The 24,667-nt window shown below is 43.9% G+C and overlaps 1 protein-coding gene across 1 annotated transcript in view; it reads right to left on the bottom strand.

Moving 5' to 3' along the window:
* Nucleotides 1-24,667, bottom strand: part of LOC110571080 (heat shock transcription factor 2 binding protein) — a 97,028-nt gene that overhangs the window by 26,162 nt on the left and 46,199 nt on the right. Inside the window, exon 7 of the mRNA XM_044918933.1 lies at nt 12,452-12,555. Coding sequence (XP_044774868.1) covers nt 12,452-12,555 — 104 coding nt within the window. The remainder of the gene's footprint in view (nt 1-12,451; nt 12,556-24,667) is intronic.

Genomic DNA, 24,667 nt, shown 5'->3' with positions numbered 1-24,667 from the left:
ATTCAGCCGATGGGCATTTTGGTTGCCTCCGTATCTCGGCTCTTGTAAGTCACGCTGCCATGAATATGGATGTACAAGTAGCTCTTCAAGATCCTGTTTTTAGTTCTTTTCAGTAAATACCCAGGAGTGGGAGAAGACCTCTAATTTTTGCTACAAGTCTCTCAGGCAGCAGTTTGGACAGAGAGCCGCTCTGAAACCCCAGCCGTCCCCATGTGTCCCACGCAGCACCCAGCAAGGATCAGGGCTATGTCCTGCTGTCGTGTTCTCCCAGCTTGAAGAACTCCCTTTCTGGCAAAGAAGGTCTGCTAGCAATAAAATGCCTCAGTCTTTGTTTATCCAGCTTGTGGCTCACCTCCACTTTTGAAGAATAGTTTAGCTGGACACAGAATTCTTGCTATAGTCTTAACTCTCAGAACTTTGACAGATCATCCCCCTGCATTAGGACCACTGTTTCTGAAGAGCAGAGAGCTGTTCATCTTGTTGTGGATTCCTTGCTGATTTCGAGATGTTTTCTTTGTCTCAAATATGAGCAGTTTGACTGTGATACGTCTAGATGTAAATCTGGGTTTACCCCGCTTGGAGTGCACTGTACTTCTCGGATGTATAGACTGTTCTTCATCAACGTGAGGAAGTTTTCAGACATTTCTTCAAATAGTTTTTTCTTTTCCTTTCTCTCTCGTATTTCCTTTAGGGACTCTGCACATACTGGTATGCTCCACAGTGTCCCACAGGCCTCTGAGCTTCCAGCACTTTTTTCACTCTTTTCTGTTTCTATCCCTCAGACCAGATGGTCTCTGTTGGTCCAGCCTGCAGTTTGCTGATGCTTTCCACCACCAGCTCAAACCTGCTATGGAACCTGCTAGTAATAGCCTGTTCATTTCTACTTTTCTATTTTCCTCCTTGTACTGTATTTGGGTTGTTTCAACTTTTTAAAAAATCTTTATGGTAGATGTTCAGCTCATTAATTTTCTGCCTTCCTCCTTAAACTAATAAAATTTCTACTAAATACTTAGATGCATTTCACGATTTGATATGTAATATCTTTATTGTTCAGTTCAAAATATCTAATTTCTATTATGATTTCTTCTTTTACTTATGGGTTACTTAATTTCTAGATGTGGGATTCTACTAATTTTTTGGTCACTAATTTCCAGCTTCACTGTACTGTGGTCAAAGAAGATATTCCACATGATTCTGATCATCTGAAATTTGTTGAGACCTGCTTTATAACCCAAAACTCTATAGTTTTTTCTTCTATTTTGAGACTATATTAGGAAGTGCATATATATAAATTCACAATTGTTATATCCTTCTGATGAACTGATAAGAATCTGCCTGGTATGTTTTCCTTTTACTCTCAGCCTTTATGTAGTCTCAAGTCCTAGCTGGAATCACTATAAACATAAATTTTGTCAATGACTGTCTTGAACACAGTCTGACATTACTATGTTTTTTTGTTTTTTGTTTTGTTTTGTTTTAAAGATTTATTTATTTATTTTGAGAGAGCGAGAATGAGAGAGAGTACATGAGAGGGGGGAGGGTCAGAGGGAGAAGCAGACTCCCCGCCGAGCAGGGAGCCCGATGCGGGACTCGATCCCGGGACTCCAGGATCATGACCTGCGCCGAAGACAGTTGCTTAACCAACTGAGCCACCCAGGCGCCCCTGACATTACTATGTTTTAAGTGGGTCATGGGGCCCATTTACAGTTCCTGTAACTGCACGCACACCTGGGCTGGTCACTTCTCTTATCCTATTGTTTTTTGTTTTCTCTCTCTCACCACCTTTTGAATTACTTTTCAACATTCCAGTTTAGCCTGTATTCATGTTACTTACAGGTGTACGTTCTGCTTCTATTATCTACACATTAACCTGCACCGGAGCCATCGAAGTCTGGAGTCAGCCGTCCCTGCTGCCCCCGCCCCCGCCCTCTGCCACCCCTGGGCAGGACCACATTCATAAAGCAGAGACCTGCCTCGCTCCACCCAGTGCCCTGCTGCTGTCCTGCTCCTGGTGTTCTAACCCCATCGCTTTGGTTTTCTGTTTCCTTCAATATGGTCCATGTTACTTAGACTTACCCACACACTTGCTTCTCCCTCTGGCCCTCACACTCCCTCTCGCACACTTGCCATCTGAGACCACACTCTTCCTGACGTACACCCTGGGTAGGGCTATAGAGACAGTCTCAGGTCCATCTCACCCCTGCTGTGAAGAATATCTGTGGGGGGAGGACCCATGCACACTCAGGTCAGCAGCTACTCTGTCCCAGCATAAGGTGGGACATCGTTACCATGGGGGGTCCACTAGCATCCAAAGTGCCACCCCCTGAAGCCACATCTTTGCTGTCCACCTGCCTCTAAGACCATCTCTATCCTTAAGATTCTGTGGTTTTCATTACAATGTGTCCAAGGAGAGAGCTCTTTTCATTCATCCTGCTTACAAGCAGGTGGACTTCCCACATTAAGTAAACAAGTTTGGCAAACTTCTCAACCATTCTCTCTTCAAATGTGGTTTCTAGGGGCGCCTGGGTGGCTCAGGTGGTTAAGCGTCTGCCTTCGGCTCAGGTCATGATCCCAGGGTCCTGGGATCGAGCCCCGCATCAGGCTCCCTGCTCAGCAGGAAGCCTGTTTCTCCCTCTCCCGCTCCCCCTGCTTGTGCTCTCTCTCTCTCTGTCAAATAAATAAATAAAATCTTTAAAAACAAACAAACAAACAAAAAACAAATGTGGTTTCCACCTGCTGTCCTCCCAGAACTCCGGCTGGTCATGGGTTACATTCTTCATCTCCACTCCACACCCTATCTGCTCCTATTTTCCATCTCTCTCTCTGCTCCGTTCTCGATAATTTCTACAGATGTCCGTATCAATTTAATTATCTCTTCAACTATGTATAATCTGCTGTTAAATTGTCTAATAAATTTATAATTCTAATCATTACACTGTTTATCTCCAAAAATATTATTTGGCCCTTTTTCAGATCTGCCTGGTCATTTCTATAATCTCTTACTCTTTACTCATATAGTAATCCCTTCCTTTATTTCTTGAAACATATTAAACGTACTTATTTTATACTGATCCAATAATTCTTATATCTGAAAACTTCTGCAAGTCTATATTATCTGTTATTTCACTAGTGATGTTTTCCATGTTTTTTGTGATTTTTAATATGTGAGCTCAGATTCTTAAAACATTAGCTGTAACAATTTTTTAAGGACTCAGTTCAAGTCAAAGAATTCTCCAGAGAAGATTGTTCTCTAAATGAGGACCACCCAAGAGGTCTGAATTAAGGCTTCAAAGCTGCATGAACACCAACCTAGGGTGGTAAAGGTGCAGAAGAGATCTTCCTCCACTATACCCAGTACCAAAGGTCAAACAGACAACTGTTAGTTCACAACCTCCTAGGAGTTTACTGGGTGTAACCTGAGATCAGCCCCTGAAGATGGAGGGCAAGGAAAGACCACAGAAAAAGGCCGGTCACTCCAGGACGGCCACTGGCAGGTTTAATAAGCAAAGGGAACGTACACACAAGGCTTGTCTCAGCCAGCCACAAGACCTGTGGGTCCCCGCACTCACCCACCAGAATAAAAAACTTAAAAATAGGGGCACCTGGGTGGCTCAGTCGTTAAGCGTCTGCCTTCGGCTCAGGTCATGATCCCAGGGTCCTGGGATCGAGCCCTGCATCAGGCTCCCTGGTCAGCGGGAAGCCTGCTTCTCCCTCTTCCACTCCCCCTGCTTGTGTTCCCTCTCTCACTGTGTCTCTCTGTCAAATAAATAAATAAAATCTTTTAAAAAAAAAACTTAAAAATAGAGCTACCCTACAATCCAGCAATTGCACTACTAGCTATTTACCCAAAGAATACAAAAACACTAGTTCAGAGGGATACACGCACCCTGATGTATTTTATAGCAGCATTATCAACAATAGCCAAAATATGGAAACAGCCCAAGCGTGCATCCACCAATGAATGGATAAAGATGTGGTATATGTATATACACAATGGACTATTACTCAGCCATAAAAAAGAAAGAAATCTTGCCATTTCCAACAACATGGATGGAGCTAGAGAGTATTATGCTATGTGAAATAAGTCAGTCTCAGAAAAAGACAAATACCATATGATTTCACTCATATGTGGAATTTAAGAAACAAACAAGCAAAGACAAAAAAAAAAAAGAGAGACTCTTAACTACAGAGAACACACTGATGGTCAGCAGAGGGGAGGAGGGTGGGGGATGGGTGAAACAGGGGATGGGAATGAGGGAGTGCACCTGTCGTGATGAGCATCAGGTGTTGTATGGAAGCGCTGAACCACTTACCTTGTACCACCTGAAACTAATATAACACTGTGTTAACTGACTAGAATTTAAATAAAACTCTAAAAAATTAAAAAATAAATACATAAAACACTTCTATCTTCAAAAAAAGAAAGTTTACATAGAGGCCATAAGTGGGGTTCAGTCATATATACCATCAAAATGGTCTCAACACCACATCTCTATCTCAAGGCTATGTCCTTGGGAGAGCTTGTGTGAGCAGGGAAGACAAGCAGCATGCACATTCCAAGGATGGGGTGGGGGGTGGTGAGAAGCCTCCAGTTGCCAAGGTCCAGCCAGCAGTCATGTCCTCTCGATGACCTCCCCTAAAACCAATTTTCCTGCAGTCCCCAAGGGTTGGAGGAGTATCCTCAGTTTACCCCTGCAATGTTGGTAAATGCCTTTGGGAGTCCCTATGGGGCTACTCATCTGGGATGGGACTTGGTCTTTGTTTCCTGTCCCCACACTCTGTGAGGCCGTGGAAACTGAAGGTCATTTTGACAAATGTCCTCAAAGCAGGCATTAGCTCAGGTCTCTTAACTTCTCTGGCGTCCCACTTCCACTTGGCTTATGGGCTGTGGATACAATTACCATTTTTCTAGCTCAGAGGAGCAAATTTTTACATTTTTTTTACATCTCACTCAGCATTTTGACTGTTTTCAGTAAGGAGAGTTGGTCTGGGATCCATTCCATCATACCCTTGGCTTCCAATTCATGCCCTACAAAGATGGACAGTAGGGAGATCTGGAGGAAGCTGCTGGAGTTGTGTAAAGGAAAGATGAGGGAGGCTCAAAACCAGCTGGGAGTGGGAAATGGTGGTCAGATTCTGGACAGATTTTCAAAGTGGAGCCATCAAGATTTCCTAACAGATTGGATGTGGGTGTGAAAGGAAAAGGAGATGAGATTCACTGTAAGGTTTTTAAAGGCCTGAGAAATCGAAATAGAGTGGTCATGGGAAGGCCATGACAAGAGGTCAGCTTGGGGAAGATTAGGAATGGAGTCTGAACACACTGAGTCTCAGTGTGCATTAGATGTCCACGTGGAGCCATCTGGATGCCTGCTAGGGGTCGTGCACGTGGAAACGTCTGAATGTCAGATACCTGTGTGGAGATAGCAAGTAGATAGCTGGAGATGTGAGTATGGAGTTCAGGACAGAGGCCTGGTAGGACTATCAATGTCTCACATTGCTTAGACAAACTGAGTAACTATGAGGTGGGAGGCAAAAGCCCTCCTATCCAACACTGTCAGCATGGTAGGAAATACAGAGCTAAAAAGTTGGAAGTGTGATCAAAATACTAGTTTGCCTTAGCATTTACATAACATGTGGTCATCATCCCAAGACACCCTGTCCTCGTCAGCCATTCGCTGGCGTTCTATGCTAGTTCTGCAGCCTAAGAGGAATGTTAAGAATGTGGAGAAAGCCTGGGGAAAAGCCAGCCACATAGCTGAACAAAGGGAAGGAAAATGAAATCAACAAACGTTAAAGGAAATGAAGTTATTAAGTCAGGGATGATTAACAGCAACTGGTCCTGTACTCTGGATCCGAGAAGTCCAGGTGCTTGATAGCAACTGCCACCTTTAGGTCAAAGGAAATAAAAGAAAATGAGCTTTCACTGCAGCATGAAAGATTTAGATGAGGCATAAAAAGGGAAAGTGACACCTATTTAACACCCACTGTGAGGTGTTGGCCCAGGCAGATTGCATGTTAATATACACTAAGACCCTTGAGGTAGAAATCTTCATTTTGCAGATCAGAAAAGTGGGATTCTAAAAGGGTAGGTGAATTCCCAAGTAGAAAATCTGCAATTTTAATCTGAGTCAAATGCGTCCAAAGTCGATCTGCTTTAAAATACATCAAGTCCCCCAACCGAGAACTGATAAAAGTAGGACCCCATTATTGAGAGAAGTAATTAAATCTTTTTCCCTAGATCTTCTAAAAACTAGAGATCTTTATTTCTCTAGTATATTTCATAAAGCAGATCTACTAAAAGCAAAGGGGTACAAGAAGCCAGTTTTCAAATTCTCTCCTAGCTCTAAGCAGTTACAAGAGTCTAAAATTCTGAAAACAATCACACCACCACCGTCGGGCACCAAAAAACACACCTTACTTTTCAGGAGGCTATTTTTGTTCCTATTTTCCTATTATATAAGAAAATATATATTCACCCTCCTAAAATATGCACCAAATTCCATAACAAATTTCAATTTTTAAGCTGAAGTAATTCCATACAGAATTCAGAGGTCAAACATCCTGGGCTTACTAGACCTTGTCTTTGTTTGACTGTGATAACAACTCTAAAGATATCAGGCAAAATAACCTTGCAAAAGATTTATTAGGGTTTGGGCTGTGCTCACCGTGTCAAAACAACAAGCAACTGTCTTCACGGACAAGGAAGCCCGATGCCACAGTGGGGAAAAATGGTATTAAGGCAACTTTACCACGGTCCCCTACTGTGCGTGACCCAGGGTTTAAGCAGGAACCACCACCCTGGTCAAAGAGCACCATCTCTGGGGAGAGTCAGGAACTGACACTCTTGGGCTACTTGGATTTAGAGGGCTGTACAAAACAAAGTGAGACTCATGACTACTTTCACTCAGCCGTGGACAATTTCTGGAGCACCAGAGCTAAAAGAGGCTCTAGAGAACATTTAACCTAAGGCCCTGTTTTGAGGAGAAAGTAAACAGCTGGCAGAAGGTGCTGAAGGATCACTGGCTGCAAGCTAGCTTAAATAGAGAGAGGCACAGGGATTCAGGACACCCATCTCCAAGGCCAAGCCAAGCCGACCCAGTGGCAGGCAAAGGCAGGAAGTCACCCAGGACTAAGGCTTCATGTCTGAGGTGCTTCCTGCAAAGCAGCAGTCCAACAGGGTGGCCAAGAGATGGGGTCTGGAGCCCAACTCTCAGGGTTCCCACTCAGTGACTCTATAACCTGGGGCAAGTTACTTCGCCCCTATGTGCTCCAGCTGCCTCATCTATAAAAGAAAAATTATAGTATTTACCTTATCATGGTATTGAGAGAAATCAATCTGTAACTATATGTAAAGCACTTAAAACAGTGACTGGCACTCAAGAAGGATCAGGTACTCTCATCTAATTAGCCTCTCCCTCTCACCACCCCATCCCTTCCCACAGGCACGGTGTCCATCGTGTGCCCATGACAACCAGCCTGGATTGTTATCTCATAGGTCAGGCCCATGACCCAGCTTTGATCCCATGGGTCCCTTAGTCCACATTCTCAAGAGAAGAAAAGCTGTTTGGTGAAGCATCCAGCCCTGGTGGGTAGGGGTTATCATGCAATGCGGGTCTGACCCTACCTGCCAGCTAAGAGGTCAGCAGCCTATAGTTTCACAGGCGCTGAGAGGCACCAGCCTCCGGAGTCCAAGACCAAGAACTGCACTACTCACCAGCAACGGCCACATCCACACTTGTGCCAGTCCGGTGAGACCCAATTCCACAGGGCCACGCACAAGCTGGGGGGTTGCATGACACAAGAGGAACCCCAGATCTTTCACAATGGGTAGTAAGCCTACCTGACCTCTGCCCTAGAGGGAAGCATTATCCTTGCTGCATGCTTGTACACAAACCCACCCTTTGCTCACTATACAAGCATCCTTGCAAAGACAGCCGGGAACAAAGGAGGTCAGTTCCTCTGCTCTTAAGACGTAAAGAAACGTGACAGACCCCTGTCTCCCAATAATATCTAAATAAACGGACATATATACCATGTTCATGGATTGAAAGATGCAATACTGCTAAAATGTCAATTCTCCCCAAATGAAATGTCAATACAACACAATCCCAATAAAAATCTCAACAGGATTTTTTTTTTGGTAGAAAGTGACAAGCTGATTCTCAATTTATCTGGAAATGAAAAGAACTTAGAAATAGCCAAAACAACTTTGAAAAAATGAGATTAACAGTACCTGACTTTAAGATTTATTATGCAGTATAAGGGGCGCCTGGGTGGCTCAGTCGTTAAGCGTCTGCCTTCGGCTCAGGTCATGATCCCAGGGTCCTGGGATCCAGCCCCGCATCAGGATCCCTGCTCCGTGGGAAGCCTGCTTCTCCCTCTCCCACTCCCCCTGCTTGTGTTCCCTCTCTCACTGTATCTCTCTATGTCAAATAAATAAATAAAATCTTTAATAAAAAAAAGATTTATTATGCAGTATGGTATTGGCATAATGATACAAAAATGGATCCATGGAACAGAACAGCGAGCCCAAAACCACACCCTCACATACACTGTCATGATTTTCAACAGAGATGCAGAGGCCATCCAGTGGAGAAAAGAGCCTTCACAACAAACAGCGTCACACCAACCAGGCAGCCTTACGTAACACAAGAACTGGGACTCCTGCCTCTTGCCGCATGCCAATAGTAATCCAAAATGGATCAGAGACCTGAATGTAAGATGCAGAATTATAGAACTATTAAAGGAAAACAAATTTAAAATATTTGTGAACTTGAGTTCGGCAAAGATTTCTACCCCAAAAGCACAATTCATAAAAGAAAAAGAATAAGTTAAACTTCATCAAAATTAAGACCCTGGGGTTCCTGGGGGCGGAGTTCGGTTAAGTGTCCAACTCGATTTTGGCTCAGGTCGTGATCTCAGAATCATGAGATTGAGTCCCACATCCACATCAGGCTCTGCGCCCAGTGGGGAGTCTGCTTGGGATTCTCTCTCCCTCTGCCCCTCCCCCTGCTCTCACTCTCACTCTCTCACTCTAAAATAATATATAAATAAATTTTTATTAAAAAAAATTAAGAACCTCCAACTTTCTTTGAAGATGCCCTTAAGAAAATGAAAAGACAAGCCAGAGACCAGGAGAAAATATTTGCATTTGTATCCAATATTTGGATTTGTATCCAGAATACACAAAGAACTCTCGATACTCAATTAAAACAACCCAATTTTTTTAAATGGGTGAAAGATATGAAAAGATACCTTATCAGAGAAGATACACGGACAGGAAATGAGCACATGAAAAGATGCTCAGCATCATTAGTCATAACAAAAATGCAAATTAAGGCCACAGCAAGGTAGCACTATGACCCTGTTGGAGTGTCTAAAGTTAAATAGAAAGACCATACAAGCACCAATGAGGATGCCCAGCAGCTGAACACTGACGAGCTGCCCCAGGGGTGTGAAAATGGTAGCATACACTTACCACACACCCAAACATTCCACTCCCAGGTATTTACCCAAGAGAAGCGAGAGCATATGTCCATGCAAAGACATACTAGAATGTTTATAGCAGCTTCATGTATAATAGCCAAAACCTGGAGACAACCCAAAGGTCTATCAACACCTGAATAAATAAAGCAACTGTGGTATACCCACAGCATAGAACACTACTTAGCAATAAAAAGCAGTCAACTATTAGTCCACAATAATAACATGGATGGATCTCAAAATAATCACGTTGAATGAGAGAAGCTAGGCAAACAGAAGACAAGATATACGATGTCAGGTATATAAACCCGTGGAAAATGAAAACAATTTATAGTGCAGAAAGGGGGTGAATTTGGGAAGAGGGGAGCAGAGGGGTGGGAGGGAGGGACCACCAAGGAGCACAGGTACCTCCTGGAGGTGATGCCCACCTTCACTCTCTTTATTGCAGTGATGATTTTACAGGTATATATTTACATTAAAACTTATCAATCGTTTGCCTTAAATGTGTGCAGTTTATTGTGTAGCAATTATAACTGAAAAAAGCTGTTACAAAAAATAAGCATTCACCACCAAGTAGAATTGAAGCTCAAATAGAGATCTACCTAAATTATGAGGAAATAAGGAAAGTCCATATTTTGCACACCTAAGTGAAATATGCACCTGCTAAATACATAGCGTTAAAAGTTATGATGAACAAATTGGGAGAAAATTTTAGGTTAAATTCGTGGTCAGACATTGACCATAACATATTTCTTGGTATGTCTCCTGCGGCAAGGGAAACAAAAGCAAAAATGAACTAGTGGGACTTCATCAAGATAAAAAGCTTCTCAGGGTGTCTAGGTGGCTCAGTCGATTAAGCATCTGATTCTTGATCTCTGCTCAGGTCTTGGTCTCAGGGTTGTAAGTTCAAGCTGCACGCTGGGCTCCATACTGAGCATGGAGCCTACTTAAAAAAAAGAGAGAGAAAAAAAAGCTTCTGCACAGCAAAGGAAACCATCAACAAAACTAAAAAGAAACCTACAGAATGGGAGAAGATATTTGCAAGTAACACATCTGATAAAGGGTAAGTATCCAAAATATATAAAGAACAGATATAACTCAACCCAAAACACAAATAATCCAGTTGAAAATGGGAAGACATCAACAGACATTTCTTCAAAGAATACATCCAGATGGCCAATAGACACATGAAAAGATGCTCAACATCACTCACCATCAGGGAAATGCAAATCAAACCTACAATGAGATATCACCCCACACCTGTCAGAATGGCTAAAATCAACAACACAAGCAATAATAAGTGTTGGCAAGGATGTGGAGAAAAAGGAACCCTCATGCACTGCTGGTGGGAATGCAAACTGTACAACTGCTCTAGAAAACAGTATGGAGGGTCCTCCAAAATTTAAAAATAGAACTATTCTACGATCCAGCAATTGCACTACTGGGTATTTAACCAAAGGATATGAAATCACTAATTTGAACAGATATGTGCACTCCTATATTTATAGCAGCATTATCTACAATAGCCAAATTATGGGAACAGCCCAAGTGTCCATCGACTGATGAATGGATAAAGAAAATGCAGTATATATATAGATGTATGTATATATACATCTATCTATCTATCTATCTATATATATATACACACAGTGGAATATTACTCGACCATAAAATAGAATGAAATCTTACCATTTGCAACAACATGGATGGAGCTAGAGAGTATCATGCTAAGTGAAATAAGTTAGAGAAAGATGGTATCACATGATTTCATTCATATGTGGCATTTAAGAAACAAAACAAATAAGCAAATGGGGGAAAAAAGAGACAAACCAAGAAACAGACTCAACTATAGAGAACAAACTGATGGTCACCAGAGGGGAGGTAGGCAGGGGATGGGGGAAACAGGTGATGGGGAGTAAGAGGACACTTATCTTGATGAGCACTGAGTAATACAGAGAAGTGTTGAATCACTACATTATACATCTTAAACTAATATAGTACTGTATATTAACTACACTGAAATAAAAATTTTTTAAAATAAAATATAAATTAATAAATTAATTAATTAGTGGTCAGAGAGAAAATGAAACAGTAGAGAGAGCTTTTAATTCTTTTTTTTTTTTAATTTTTTTTTAAAGATTTTATTTATTTGAGACAGAGAGAATGAGAGACAGACAGCATGAGAGGGAGGAGGGTCAGAGGGAGAAGCAGACTCCCTGCCGAGCAGGGAGCCCAATGCGGGACTCGATCCCGGGACTCCAGGATCATGACCTGAACCGAAGGCAGTCACTTAACCAACTGAGTCACCCAGGCGCCCCAGAGAGAGCTTTTATTTCAGAGAAAACAAAAACTCCACATACACATAACACATATGTAACTTCAGAGCTGTAATCTCAGATTTCTTTTTCCCCACATTCCTTCACCTGACATTCAGAGCCCTAGACAACACACAGTGCTGTTTTGTCCACAAAGGGACAGGTGAATGCCCTTTACCAGCTGCTTTATAACATAATCTTTCTTTGGGGGTGCCGGGGTGGCTCAGTCGGTTAAGCATCTGCCTTCAGCTCAGGTCATGATCCCAGGGTCCTGGGATCAAGTCCCGTATCAGGTTCCCTGCTCAGCGGGGAATCTGCTTCTCCCTCTGCCCCTCCCCCTGCTTGTGTGCTCTCTCTCTCTCTCAAATAAATAAAAATCTTCAAAAACAATAAAAATAAAAATAAATGTTTAAAGATAATTTTTCTGTGTGTCACAGAATCATAACTACACTGAAAGCAGTACTTCAGAAGCAGAACTAGAAATAACCTAGCACACCACCGAGTTCTCTATAGTTTGAAATCTTTTTTTAAAGAATGCTAACACCTTAGGACAATCAATCCCAATATTTCTAATACTTTACACCTTCCTCTGGCCAGAGAGAAACAGGTGCACCCACGGTACAAGAAGATTTACAGGGAAACCCTCTCCTCACCACTCAAAAGCCACCACAGCAGCGGGATGAATCCCGGGCTCTCGCTGATGTACTTCAAGCCTTTCAGGTTGATGCTCACGTTGTACAGGGACATCAGCAGTAACCTGAAATGGAAAGAAGACAGGTTGAGATGATGCCCCATGTGAAGTCTCACCCTAAATACTCCTGCTGGTGAACAGGGCTTTCCTACACTGCAGATGCCCCATTCTGCAGGCTGGGTGACAGGCACCGTAGGCAGGACGTATGTGAAATAATACCGCTCCCCGGGATGTTACAGGAGAACTGGAAGCTCCGGCAAGGGGTCCACAGAAAACCACCTTGTAGAAGTGCACATAATCAAGGGACACAACTGCAGAGAGGGTCCCACAGGAAACCTCAAGACCAGATTTACCGAGACCACTCCTGCATTTACACACAGGCGGCCCTCAATTCATAAGTATACTGTGCTCTAACAGTTCAATTCAGCTGCTTACAATTTAATCCTATCTTTTCATTCAATGAACATTATCCATGATGTCTGGGTAGCCGGTGCAGGCCATATAAGTGTGTTTAATCCACAGCATCAGGGACAAAGAGCACCACAACCCCAACCATCTCTAACAAGCAACAAGACAGTATCCAGAGTTAAACAGGATCTTACAAGCTATCTTCTGAACTGACCACAACTTTACAGTAAGTTAGAGTCTAATGAAAACTGAAAAACTATCAGACAAGGTTTCTAATATAACTGTAGAATACAGAGATCCCCAAATTTCACAGTGCAAAGCAATTTTTTTGAAAAAAGGCTATACAAAGATTTTGCAAACCCCTGAAAGAATGGAAGAGCTTGCAAGAAGTGAAGGGAAAACATTCCTGATCAAAAACTCGGTGAGAGCAAATTCAGGGAGACATGAGCTAAAGAGGATAGATTCCTGAAGCACACAGCTTCAGTGCAACAGAGTGGCTTCGTGCAGAGGGACAGAAGGAAAAGCCTCAGACCAACACAAGACAGAGACTCAGGTCACAGACCCCCACACAAAGCTAGGGAAGAGTAAGCTTTCAAGCTTGGCATGAATCCATACTTTCTGTATGGCCTGAAAATCGACAAGCCATGTAATTTTAATACAAAGGAGAGCTGGGAGGGGCACCTGGGTGGCTCAGTCGGTTAAGGTCTGACGCTTGGTTTCAGCTCAGGTCATGATCTCAGGGTCGCGAGTTGAGCTCACACACTAGGCAGAGAGCCTGCTTAAGATTCTCCCTCTTCCTCTGTTCCTCCCAACCTCTTTTTTTTTTTTTTTAAAAAAAAAAAAAGGAGAGGTGGGATAGGCGCTCCTCCAGCTGCCTGGCCAAAATAAACATCCTCTTGAAGGAAGGACCCTCAATCTGATCTTCAAAGAATTCCCACAAACACAGTACTAACAAATGGGAGTTCATAACAAAAATCACAAAATCATGAAAACCAAGACCCATAATCAACAGCACAAAGAACCAATGAGAACCAAAATTTAAAAAAAGAATGCTCAGATACTAGAAGTATCAATCATAGAATAGAAAATGGGTATGTTTAGTAGGTACAAATAACATAAAAAGAAATTCAAAACACCATCAAGGAGCTACTGAGTATTATAAATGTCCAGCCAATTCAAAGGAGAACCTAGAACTTACAAAAAATGAAACTGTAACAATCATACAATGAAAGTTTGGGGAAACTGACACAGGGGCAGGAGGTAAGGACAGGTACCAAACAGAGCAGGAGCAGAGCACAGGTGTGGGAAGGAGGGAGCCCAGACAGGAGGGACTACAGCTGGGGCCACAGCCGGGATACCACACCTCTGCAAGGCAGCCACGAAGAGGCCCCGTGGACAGTGGCAGCTGAAAAACCAAGGACGGGGCACAGATTCTGTTGATCACCTCAGGGTAGCCAGGGTTTTGTTTTGTTTTGTTTTTTTTAAAGATTTTATTTATTAATTTGACAGAGAGAGAGAGAGAGAGCGAGAGCAGGAACACAAGCAGGGGGAGTGGGAGAGGGAGAAGGAGGCTTCCCGAAGAGCAGGGAGCCCGATGTGGGACTCGATCCCAGGACCCTGGGATCATGACCTGAGCCGAAGGCAGACGCTTAACGACTGAGCCACCCAGGCGCCCCAGGGTAGCCAGGGTTTAAGAGTCCGGTAAAGCTAACTACCTGCTAGGACAAACACTCAATCTCTTCAGGAAAAGGTAACAGAATCCAGAGTCAATGAAGATCTGCAACATCCAGTGTAGGATGGAACAGTTAACCAGCGGGGCCCCCTGGGGTGCAGAGAGTAAAGCACTTGCTTTGGGGGCAAATCTAAGGGGCGCCAAAATATTCAGTAGCCAGGATCTTTTAAATGTATTGTAAAGCAAATTTTTAAAAAATCAGAAGTACTGCAAAAATTCCATAATAAGCAATTGATCAAAATTTTAAATAAAGATGGGATCAGTAACAGTGTCATGCCAAGACACATTGGAGCCTGAGGCAAAAAAAAATCAATAAGTGGTTCAGTCCACTAACAAGGGTCTGATTAAATAAACTGTGGTATATGCATACATGCATGCCACAGAAAGTGCTTGTTAGAGTTTTCTGTTGAAATAGCTGGTTTCTTTTTTTTTTTTTTTTTTTAAGATTTTTACTTATTTATTTGACAGAGAGACAGCGAGAGAGGGAACACAAGCAGGGGGAGTGGGAGAGGGAGAAGCAGGCTTCCCGCCGAGCAGAGAGCCCGATGCAGGGCTCGATCCCAAGACCCCGGGACCATGACCTGAGTCGAAGGCAGACGCTTAATGACTGAGCCACCCAGGCGCCCCGAAATAGCTGGTTTCTAAGTGCCACGGCCTATTCAGGACCTGGGACACGGTAAGCACTCAGTTTAAATATGGAAAGTGAACCAATCCCCAGCGACTGAGAGCCTCAGCATGCAGAGACAGTCTTTCTCTCCCTATTTTGATGGGCATTTTCAAAGTAAGGCAATGCTACCAGGTTCAAGAAGACAACACTAGACTAGCACCCTCCAGAGCAGTGATGCCCACTTCTCAGACTATGATCCTCAGCCTCCTCACAGGCCACAAAATGAACCAAACTTGCCAATCCTTTCCTGTTTTCCTGACAATTTTTACACATATCCAAAATCTATTCACTAGTAATCTATTTCATGAGTTATTAAGAGCAGTTCAAAGGTCGTATTCATGAGGAAAATTCAGCCCTTTAACCACAGCTTTCTGAGGCCTCCAATCCAGGATTCTAAGAGAGAAGTTCTTACTTCTGGTCACCAACTCAGGGAGGTGGAGTCCTTAAAATGCAATGTGCTGTCCACGCGGCTTCATGCTACAAGAGCAGGGCTGAGTCACTGCTGCAGATACCAGATGGCCCCCAGAGCCTGAAACAGTCTCTATCTGGCCCTTTACAGAAAAGGTTTGCAACCCCTGCCTTCAAAAATGAAAATAAAGTTAGCTAATCTTCTTCAAAACTTAAAAGGTGAAATTAACATTTGAGTGATAACTGGAATATGGGGCAAATTCCAAGAAATACATCCAGTTGAAATTCTTCACTGACTGCCACTCAACTTTAAGGGGGCAAAAATGACTCATAAAATTGATAAATGTCTTTAAAATTCATATTTGGTCAAAGTCAGCCATCATTAAGAAGCTAGAATGGAACAAAGGTCATTGCAGTGACCGCAGAACCACCCGAGACCACGTGTCATTGCCAGGCCACATCTCACAGAAGACCAGAGATGGCTCCGAGGTCGCAGAGGACTTAGCAAACAGCAAACCCAGAAAACTTTCTATTTCTTATTCAAGTGCTTTCTGTTCCAAGATTTCTATCCTAACCACAAATATTTTGTAAATAATTTATCAAGTTTCCAATTGCAAAGTCAAGAGAAACTGCACATTCAATCCACTTTTCTGGCACAGAGGTATTAAAAGTAAATGTCATTTCCCAAACTACCATAGTACTAGGAGTCAGACTTTTTCTTCCAGTGACCAAAAAGGTAGGCAAATTCTGCTTCCTCCCATGAAGCTAAGCAGAAGATTTGTTATAAATGGATTTACGGGCTCCAAAAGGCAACTTGCCAGGCTCTACGACCTTGAGAATTGCAGATACATCCAACATTGACAATGAAAGGACAGAAAGCAAGGCTAACATAAAGATTCCAGCAAACCTGAAATGCTACAAAAGCAACACAAGAAACTCTCTTTCAAGGAAAAGGACACTGTCTTCACCTAGCTATAGCAGGCCTGGGGCTGAATGGATTGGCCTGGTGAGAAGTCAGAATGCTGTCCTGATGCTCTGACCAACAAGGCTGAGTCATGCTACTGAACTCTTGTATTCATCTTGAAAGAAATTACAACTGGAAGCAACAAAGAACAAACACACCTGGTACTTCAAAACAAGCTATGAAAATAAACAAAGAGGTATAATTGTGATGTCTACCCTCCAGAAACAAAAGCCACCAACCGGTCATCTAGATGAAAATATGAAGTAGCAAAATTACCACCATCAAGTAACGCTAAGGAACAATGAGCAATAAAATTCTTACAAAAGACTGCATATGTTATTTGAGAGAAAAGCAAATAGAGCAATACAACCAGACATTTCAGACCAAATGATGGACAGAACCTGGCAGTTAGAGGCCTATCAATTTTTTTAAAGATTTATTTATTTATTTATTTGAGAGAGAGAAAGAGCAAGCACATGTGCAGGGGCAGAGGGAGAGGGAGAGAGAATCCCAAGCAGACTACATGCTAAGCATGGAGCCCAACGTGGGGCTCAATCCCAAGACCCTGAGATCATGACCTGAACTGAAATCAGGAGTCAGACGCTTAACAGACTGACCCACACAGGCACCCCTTTTTTTGAAATTTAATTGAGCATTTACTATGGGCCAACTATAGGAGCAAGTGCCTGTCCTATTAAACTTTAAGTTTTATTTAAAGTCGTTAACGTACAGTGTAATATTAGTTTCAGGTGTACGATATAGGGATTCAATGTTTCTGTACATCACCTGGTTCTCATCAGGACAAATGCCCCCCTGGCTCCCCATCCCCCTATTTCCCCCATCCCCCTGCCCACCTCCCCTCCAGTCACCATCAGTGTGTTCTCTAGAGTTGAATCTGTTTCTTGGCTTGCCTCTTTTTTTTGTCCCTTTGCTCACTCGTTTTCTTATATTCCACATGAGTGGGATCATATGGTATTTGTCTTTCTCTGACTTATTTCACTTAGTATAATTCTCTGTAGTTCGATCCATGTCGTTGCAAATGGCAAGATGTCATTCTTTTGATGACTAAATAATATTCCACTGTGTATACACCACCTCTTCTTTATCCATTCATTCATCAGTGGATGCACACTTGGGCTGTTTCCATAGTTTGGCTATTGTAGATAATGTTGCTATAAACATCAGGATGTACATATCCCTTTGAATTAGTGTTTTTGTATTCTTTGGGTAAATATCTAGTAGTGCAATTGCTAGATCATAAGTTAGTTCTATTTTTAACTTTTTGAGGACCCTCCATACTGTTCTCCAGAGTGGCTGCCCCAGTTTGCAGTCCCACCAACAGTACACAAGAGCTGGGGCATCTGGGTGGCTCAATTGGTTAAGCGTCTACCTTCGGCTCAGGTCATGATCCCAGGGTCCTAGGACTGAGCCCCACATCTCAGCTCCCTGCTCAGTGGGAGTCTGCTTGTCCCTCTCCCTCTGCCCCTCCCCCACTTGTGCTCTCTCAAATAAATAAAATCTTAAAAAAAAAAAAAACAGTGCATGGGGGGTTCCCCTTTCTCCACACCCTCGCCAACACCTGTTTGTGTTATTGATTTTAGCCATTATCACAGGTAGGAGGTGATATCACATTGTAGTTTTGATTTGCATTTCCCTGATGATGAGTGATGTTGAGCATCTTTTCACATTTGTTGGCATTCTGTATGTCTTCTTTGGAGAAATGTCTATCCATGTCTTCTGCCCATTTTTTAAATTAGATTATTTGTTTTTTGGGTGTTGAGTTGTATCTGCTCTTTATATATTTTGGATACTAACCCTTTGTCAGATATGTCATTTGCAAATATCTTCTCCCATTCTGTAAGTTGCTTTTTAGTTTTGTTAATTGTTTCCTTTGCTGTGAGAAAGCTTATGATGAAGTCCCCATAGTTTATTTTTGCTTTTGTTTCCATTGCCTCAGGAGACATATCTAGAAAAAAGTTGCTACAGCCATGTCAGAGACCTGTTTTCCTCTGGGATTTTTATGATTTGGAGTCTCACATTTAGGTTTCTCATCCATTCTTTTTTTTTTTTTTTTTGAGAGAGAGAGAATGAGAGACAGAGAGCACGAGAGGGAAGAGGGCAGAGGGAGAAGCAGACTCCCCGCTGAGCAGGGAGCCCGATGCGGGACTCGATCCCAGGACTCCAGGATCATGACCTGAGCCGAAGGCAGTTGCTTAACCGACTGAGCCACCCAGGCGCCCTCTCATCCATTCTTAATTTCTTTCTGTGTATGGTGTAAGAAAGTGGACCAGTTTCATTCTTTTGCATATTGCTGTCCAGTGTTCCCATTTGTTAGAGACTGTCTTTTTTTTCCATTGGATATTCTTTCCTGCTCTTTCGAAGATTTTAACTGACCATACAGCTGTGAATTCACTTCTGGGCTCTCTATTCTGTTCCACGATTTATGTGTCTGTTTTTGTGCCAGTACCATACTGTGTTGATCACTACAGCTTTGTGATGTAACTTTGAAATCTGGAATTGTGATGCCTCCAGCTTTGCTTTTCTTTTTCAAGGGGGCTCTGGCTGTTTGGGGTCTTCTGTGGTTCCATAAAGGTCTTAGGATTGTTTGGTTGTTTTTTTGTTTTTAAAGAAATACAGTAATTAACTTCAGAACCTGCTTGCTTTAGATTCTGTGGCTCCCCTCATCAAGTCAGAACTTAAAAATCAGTGTATGTAACCCTAACCAAATAGGTGTATTTTTTATCTACTATGTTACAGTAAAGGCCCACAAAAAGATATAACGAACAACACAATACCCACCTCCGTGGTTAAGAAAGAAAATCTTATCATCATAGTCAAATCCCCTTTGTGAACTATGTCTGAACACAGACACTTCAGGGAGGTGCGAGCTAACACCTCCGTCTGTCTGCACTTCTAGATGCTTTCACAGCACATGTGCACAGCCCGGCAACTCCATCACCCATGTCTGTATCAGTGGCAGCATACCTTACGTAATCTTCCACAACGGGGGGAGATCTGTGTCTACACTGACTTGTATAGTAATAACGTATTTTCCCTGATGCGTCCCAACATTAACTGATCACAATCTATTTACCTATTCTACATGGTAACTTCCCAGCACATGCTATGACGTTTCTGCACAAGCGTCCTAGTGTTTATAGCTAAAACTTTTTCTGGAGTATATATCAAAAGGGGATTACCTGTCCTTGGCATGAGCATATTAACCTCAAAAGATGCTGCCCACTGGCCTCCATCTCCCTCCCACCAGCAGAGTGGACAGGTGTAATCTTTCTCTGGCCTCACATCTCTCCAAAGCTCATAACTGTTAGATACTGATTTTTTTCCAGTGAAATAGAATGGAAAGTTTTTCATTATGGTTATAATTTGCATTACAACTGAACTCAAGAATCTTTTCCATACTTATGAAGCTTGCCAGTGTTTCCTTTGTGAACCGCCTCATTATCTCTTTTGCCCATATGTGTATTAGATTATTTGCCTTTTTCTTAATGAAAAGGCCAAATACGGATTTTTCATTTTTTTTTTTAATTTTTTTTTTAAGATTTTATTTATTTATTTGACAGAGAGAGAGAGATAGCAAGAGCAGGAACACAAGCAGGGGGAGCAGGAGAGGGAGAAGAAGGCTTCCCGCCGAGCAGGGAGCCCAATGTGGGACTCGATCCCAGGACCCTGGGATCATGACCTGAGCCAAAGGCAGACGCTTAACGACTGAGCCACTCAGGCAACTTTGGATTTTTCATTTTTTAAAAAATGTACATAAAATGATCAAACTAGATAGCTTGAAACCCTAAAAATACCGCTCAGAAGAATCAAGGTTATATTCAAACCACCACCCATCAATTTACAGCTTCGTACTAGACCAATTCACTGGGTGTTAAACATTTTGCGGCTGAAAGCTTTACCGCCTGAAAAAGAATAATACAGAGTAGTTCCCAAACCCCGAACGTTAGAGACATTTCAGAAGCTTGGAGATGATCTGTGTTAATATCTGGAAATGCTGCTGACTCTGAGGAATTTGAACATAATCTAAGATTTGTCCTCCAAATGTACTTCCCTCTTCAAAATATTTAACAATTAACCAACATCCTAGAAATATAACTGTCCTTAATAACAACTTTCTTACTACCTAGAATTAATAAAGCTTTGATCGGAAATGACTAAGAAAACCCAATCATGTTTGGAGACTTATTTTCAACTGGTATTAAGCTGTTCCTTATGTGAAGGTTTCAGGCCACCCAAATGCATGGTAACACTCTGTATGACTTTTTTTTTTTTTTTTTAAGAATTTATTTATTTATTTGACAGAGAGAGAGACAGCGAGAGAGGGAACACAAGCAGGGGGAGTGGGAGAGGGAGAAGCAGGCTTCCTGCTGAGCAGGGAGCCCGATGCGGGGCTCGATCCCAGGACCCTGGAATCATGACCTGAGCCAAAGGCAGGCGCTTAACGACTGAGCCACCCAGGCGCCCCACTCTGTATGACTTTTAACAACAAACAAGATATAAGCATAACCCAGAAAGTGAATGTCTGTATCTCACATGCTCATTTAGCATCATTTGCTGAGCACTTTGTGTATCAGGCCTTGGGAAAACAGAGCCGAAGCAGTCTATGTCATCCAGAAGTTTACAGTACATGGAAGAGAGAAAGGAGAGCACCCACTGAATGCACTTCTAGACTTCCCCCTCCAAGCTTAGTGTCCTCAGGGTAGTTCTAAGGCACTGCCACAAAGACATTTTGTGGAAATGGTTCTAGAATCATCTTTATAAAATACAGTCTGAGCTCTGACTATCCCAGACAAGTTCTCTCTTCTTTGGAAACTGGGATTCTGTGGGAAAAATCAGCCCGCTGGTCCTTATGATGGTGAATCATCACTCAAGGAGACTCAGCTCTGCAAATATAGCTACAACCACTCAGAGCTAGCTACATCTGTTCAAAGATGTAATAATGCTAGCTCGGTTATAAAATATGACCTGGTTTCCCTGCAGAGCTCACAAGCTGGTTCTGCAGCAGAGGCCCTGGGAATTTCACCTGCAGGACCTCTCACTGACTGAACCCTGCTGATGACCACTGGGAAGTCGTCGAGTGGAGGCATAAACCAACAAACAACTTCTTCAGGTAGCACAGCCAAGGACACCCCCACTCCAGGGGCATTTCTGTAACCTTCCAGCCCTATGTGCCTAGGCAAGAAACACCTTTGCAGAGTTGCTGTCCTCTCCGGCCTTCCCTGACCATACACACCATATACTCCCTGGGCCCTGAACAGTGAAATGTGCCATGTCAATAACCTATGGTTGGTACAGAGTAAACACATTCCCTTCACAGAATGTGCATCTCATCCCCAAGTCTGGGAATGGTGTTATGCTGAGAACCAGGGGTCTTCATTCAGGAATGTGGATAAACCCTCCCTGGCAACCTCCAATAGCTCGCCCTGCCTGAGGTCTCCTCTCTCCAGCTGGGAAGCCACCTCCAACACTGGGCCTCCAATAAACCCATCTAATGACATCTCCAACAGGTCTGACCCTAAGCAGCAGCTGGAACAAGATGCTAAAAAGCCTCTCATGGTCTGTTTGATAGGGTTGGTAAAAATCATAGTGAAGGATAGGCAATGAGAAACAATTAATGAGAAAATTAAATACAAAAGAAATAGTAGGTACTCAGAAAGGTCGGGAGTTGACCTGATTCCTGAAATCCAGATCTCCCACATAAAACAAAAATTGTGTTTGTCCAGCTCTTGAGTGTCAAGGACAAAGGCAGCACCAGTGTCATGTAGCAGCAGGGGGGAAAGATGAGCCACCACCAGGAGAGGCTCAGGGTCCAACCCAGGTTCAGTGCCAGTACGACGCCCAGTGGCCCTCCGCAACCCCAAGATCAGCGTGCAACCCCAGATGCCGTGTGCATGCCTGGGTGACCTGTGGCTGGAGGTGGAAGACAAGAACGGATGCCAGTGGTGAGAGGGGAGCTGCTGACACAGCACGCCCTGACTGCTGGGGGAGAACGAGAAGTGCGTGGAGAAGAGGTGGACAGCGGCCTGCCGCCACCTGGTGGCACTGAGCCCCCCAGCCGTGGCGGACAGAGCCTGGTCTAGGCTGTGAGAGGCTGTGGTGAATGTGAGAACTGCCCACAGAGAGCGCAGCAGCCCTCGCTGGTGCGGCAGGAAGGGATCCCCTCGGAGGCCTGGAGGCCAAGGCTTGTGAGATACGCCACTGCCGCAGACAGCAGTCCTGCCATCCAGCACAAAGCACCTCAAGAGGCCGAGCATCAGAGGGTGCGTCTGGCCCCCAGATATCAGAAGTTTCTAGATTTGGAGAATCTTCCCACAAAACAAGCAGATAAACCAGGGCAAGTGGGAAATTACACAGCCCAAAAGGACAGGACGCTGAAAGAACGCACTGAGGCCGAGTCACAAGAATGTCCCACTTGTTACTCTGTGGGTATGTGCCACCAAAGTGATGGCCCTGGGTCCCACAGTAGAATCAAGTCTATTCCAAGGCCACCGGCCCACAGGGACTTCAAGAGGAAGCAAAAGGAACAGGGCACCACGAGCCACCCTTGATCCTGGGAAATGTGTCTTTCATGTCATGTCATGGTAAACCCAAGGCCACCCAAACTCGAGCAGAGCGGGCAGATGGGGCCTATGAAGTTTGTCACAGCACAATGGGAGGAAAAGGGCTGAAGAGGAGCCAGGAGAGAGGGGGAATTTGAAAATGCTGAAGCAACAGATGACAACTAACTGAGCAAAACCCCAGAGGGCAGCTAATCAAAACCAGAGGTGGCAGTGGGTGCCTGGGTGGCTCAGTTGGTTGGGCGACTGCCTTCAGCTCAGGTCATGATCCTGGAGTCCCGGGATTGAGTCCTGCATCGGGCTCCCTGCTCAGCGGGGAGTCTGCTTCTCCCTCTGACCCTCCCCCCCCTCATGTGCTCTCTCTCTCATTCTCTCTCTCAAACAAATAAATAAAATCCTTAAAAAAAAAAAAAAAAAACCAGAGGTGGCAGGACCACTCACCCAAGAGCCCCAGAAGGCCACAGATTCATCTGACACGTGAGAGAAAGTGAGGGTGGGTGGGTATCATTGAGGCAGCGTCATGAGGAAGTTCACACCCACACCCCCATTCTCCCTGGGGAGCAGGAACGAAAGCCTCTGCTGGAAGCCCGTCTGCAGAGGACTGAGGAACAGCGAAGTGGCCAAGGTCACAGAGTCTGAAGTCTGACCCAGCCACTGTGAAGACAAGAGTGGAGACTGATGAGGACACAGAGAGGAGTCCGACAGGAGCTTCAGGCCAGGAGAGGGTGACATGGTGTGGCTGCACTGGGAACCTTCTTGTCCAGCATCACTGGGCAGCCCAGGCTGCAGGAAAGGAGGCCAATGGCTGGTCCAAGGCTGGAGCGTCGGGAAACGGTGGCGAGGGACCTGAGGCTGCTGACGTGTATGCTCCATAATGGGATCCCGGTGTGCTAGATGCAAGGGGAAGCTGGGGAAGGTGGCAGGGTGGTCGGGAGGGAAGAGGAGTGGTGAGCAGCAGGTGCTCTCAGCAGGGCTAGGGGAGTGATGAGCAAAGGAGAAGGAACAGAGACAGTACAGACCTAAGCGCTGCAATGGGGTCTGCCATTTCAGAGGCTGAACAAAGGCCAGAGTGTGGCCACAGGACTGGATTATTCGCAGTGTAGAGCACCAACTATCTCTGGAGCTGAGAAAGGCAAGCAACCCTGACATCGGAGTATTGAAAGAATCATCCACAAACATGATCAAGTCATTCAAAACAGCAGGGAATGGTGGACAGAGGAAGCCACAATCCCAGTGCTTGCTGAGTGGACAAAGAGAAGCAACGGTGGACGGGGAGATCCTGGCTGCTTGAAATCTGAAGAAGGAAAAGGTTTTATATGAAGTGGAAAAGAAATGGCTTTTTTTAAATGGACTTTAAAAATGAAAGCCAGGGGGCGCCTGGGTGGCTCAGTTGGTGAAGCGTCCGCCTTCAGCTCAGGTCA

Source organism: Neomonachus schauinslandi, chromosome 1 (assembly GCF_002201575.2).
Source record: "Neomonachus schauinslandi chromosome 1, ASM220157v2, whole genome shotgun sequence".
Classification (NCBI taxonomy): Eukaryota; Metazoa; Chordata; class Mammalia; order Carnivora; family Phocidae; genus Neomonachus; species Neomonachus schauinslandi.
This window is presented reverse-complemented; position numbering and strand designations above follow the sequence as displayed.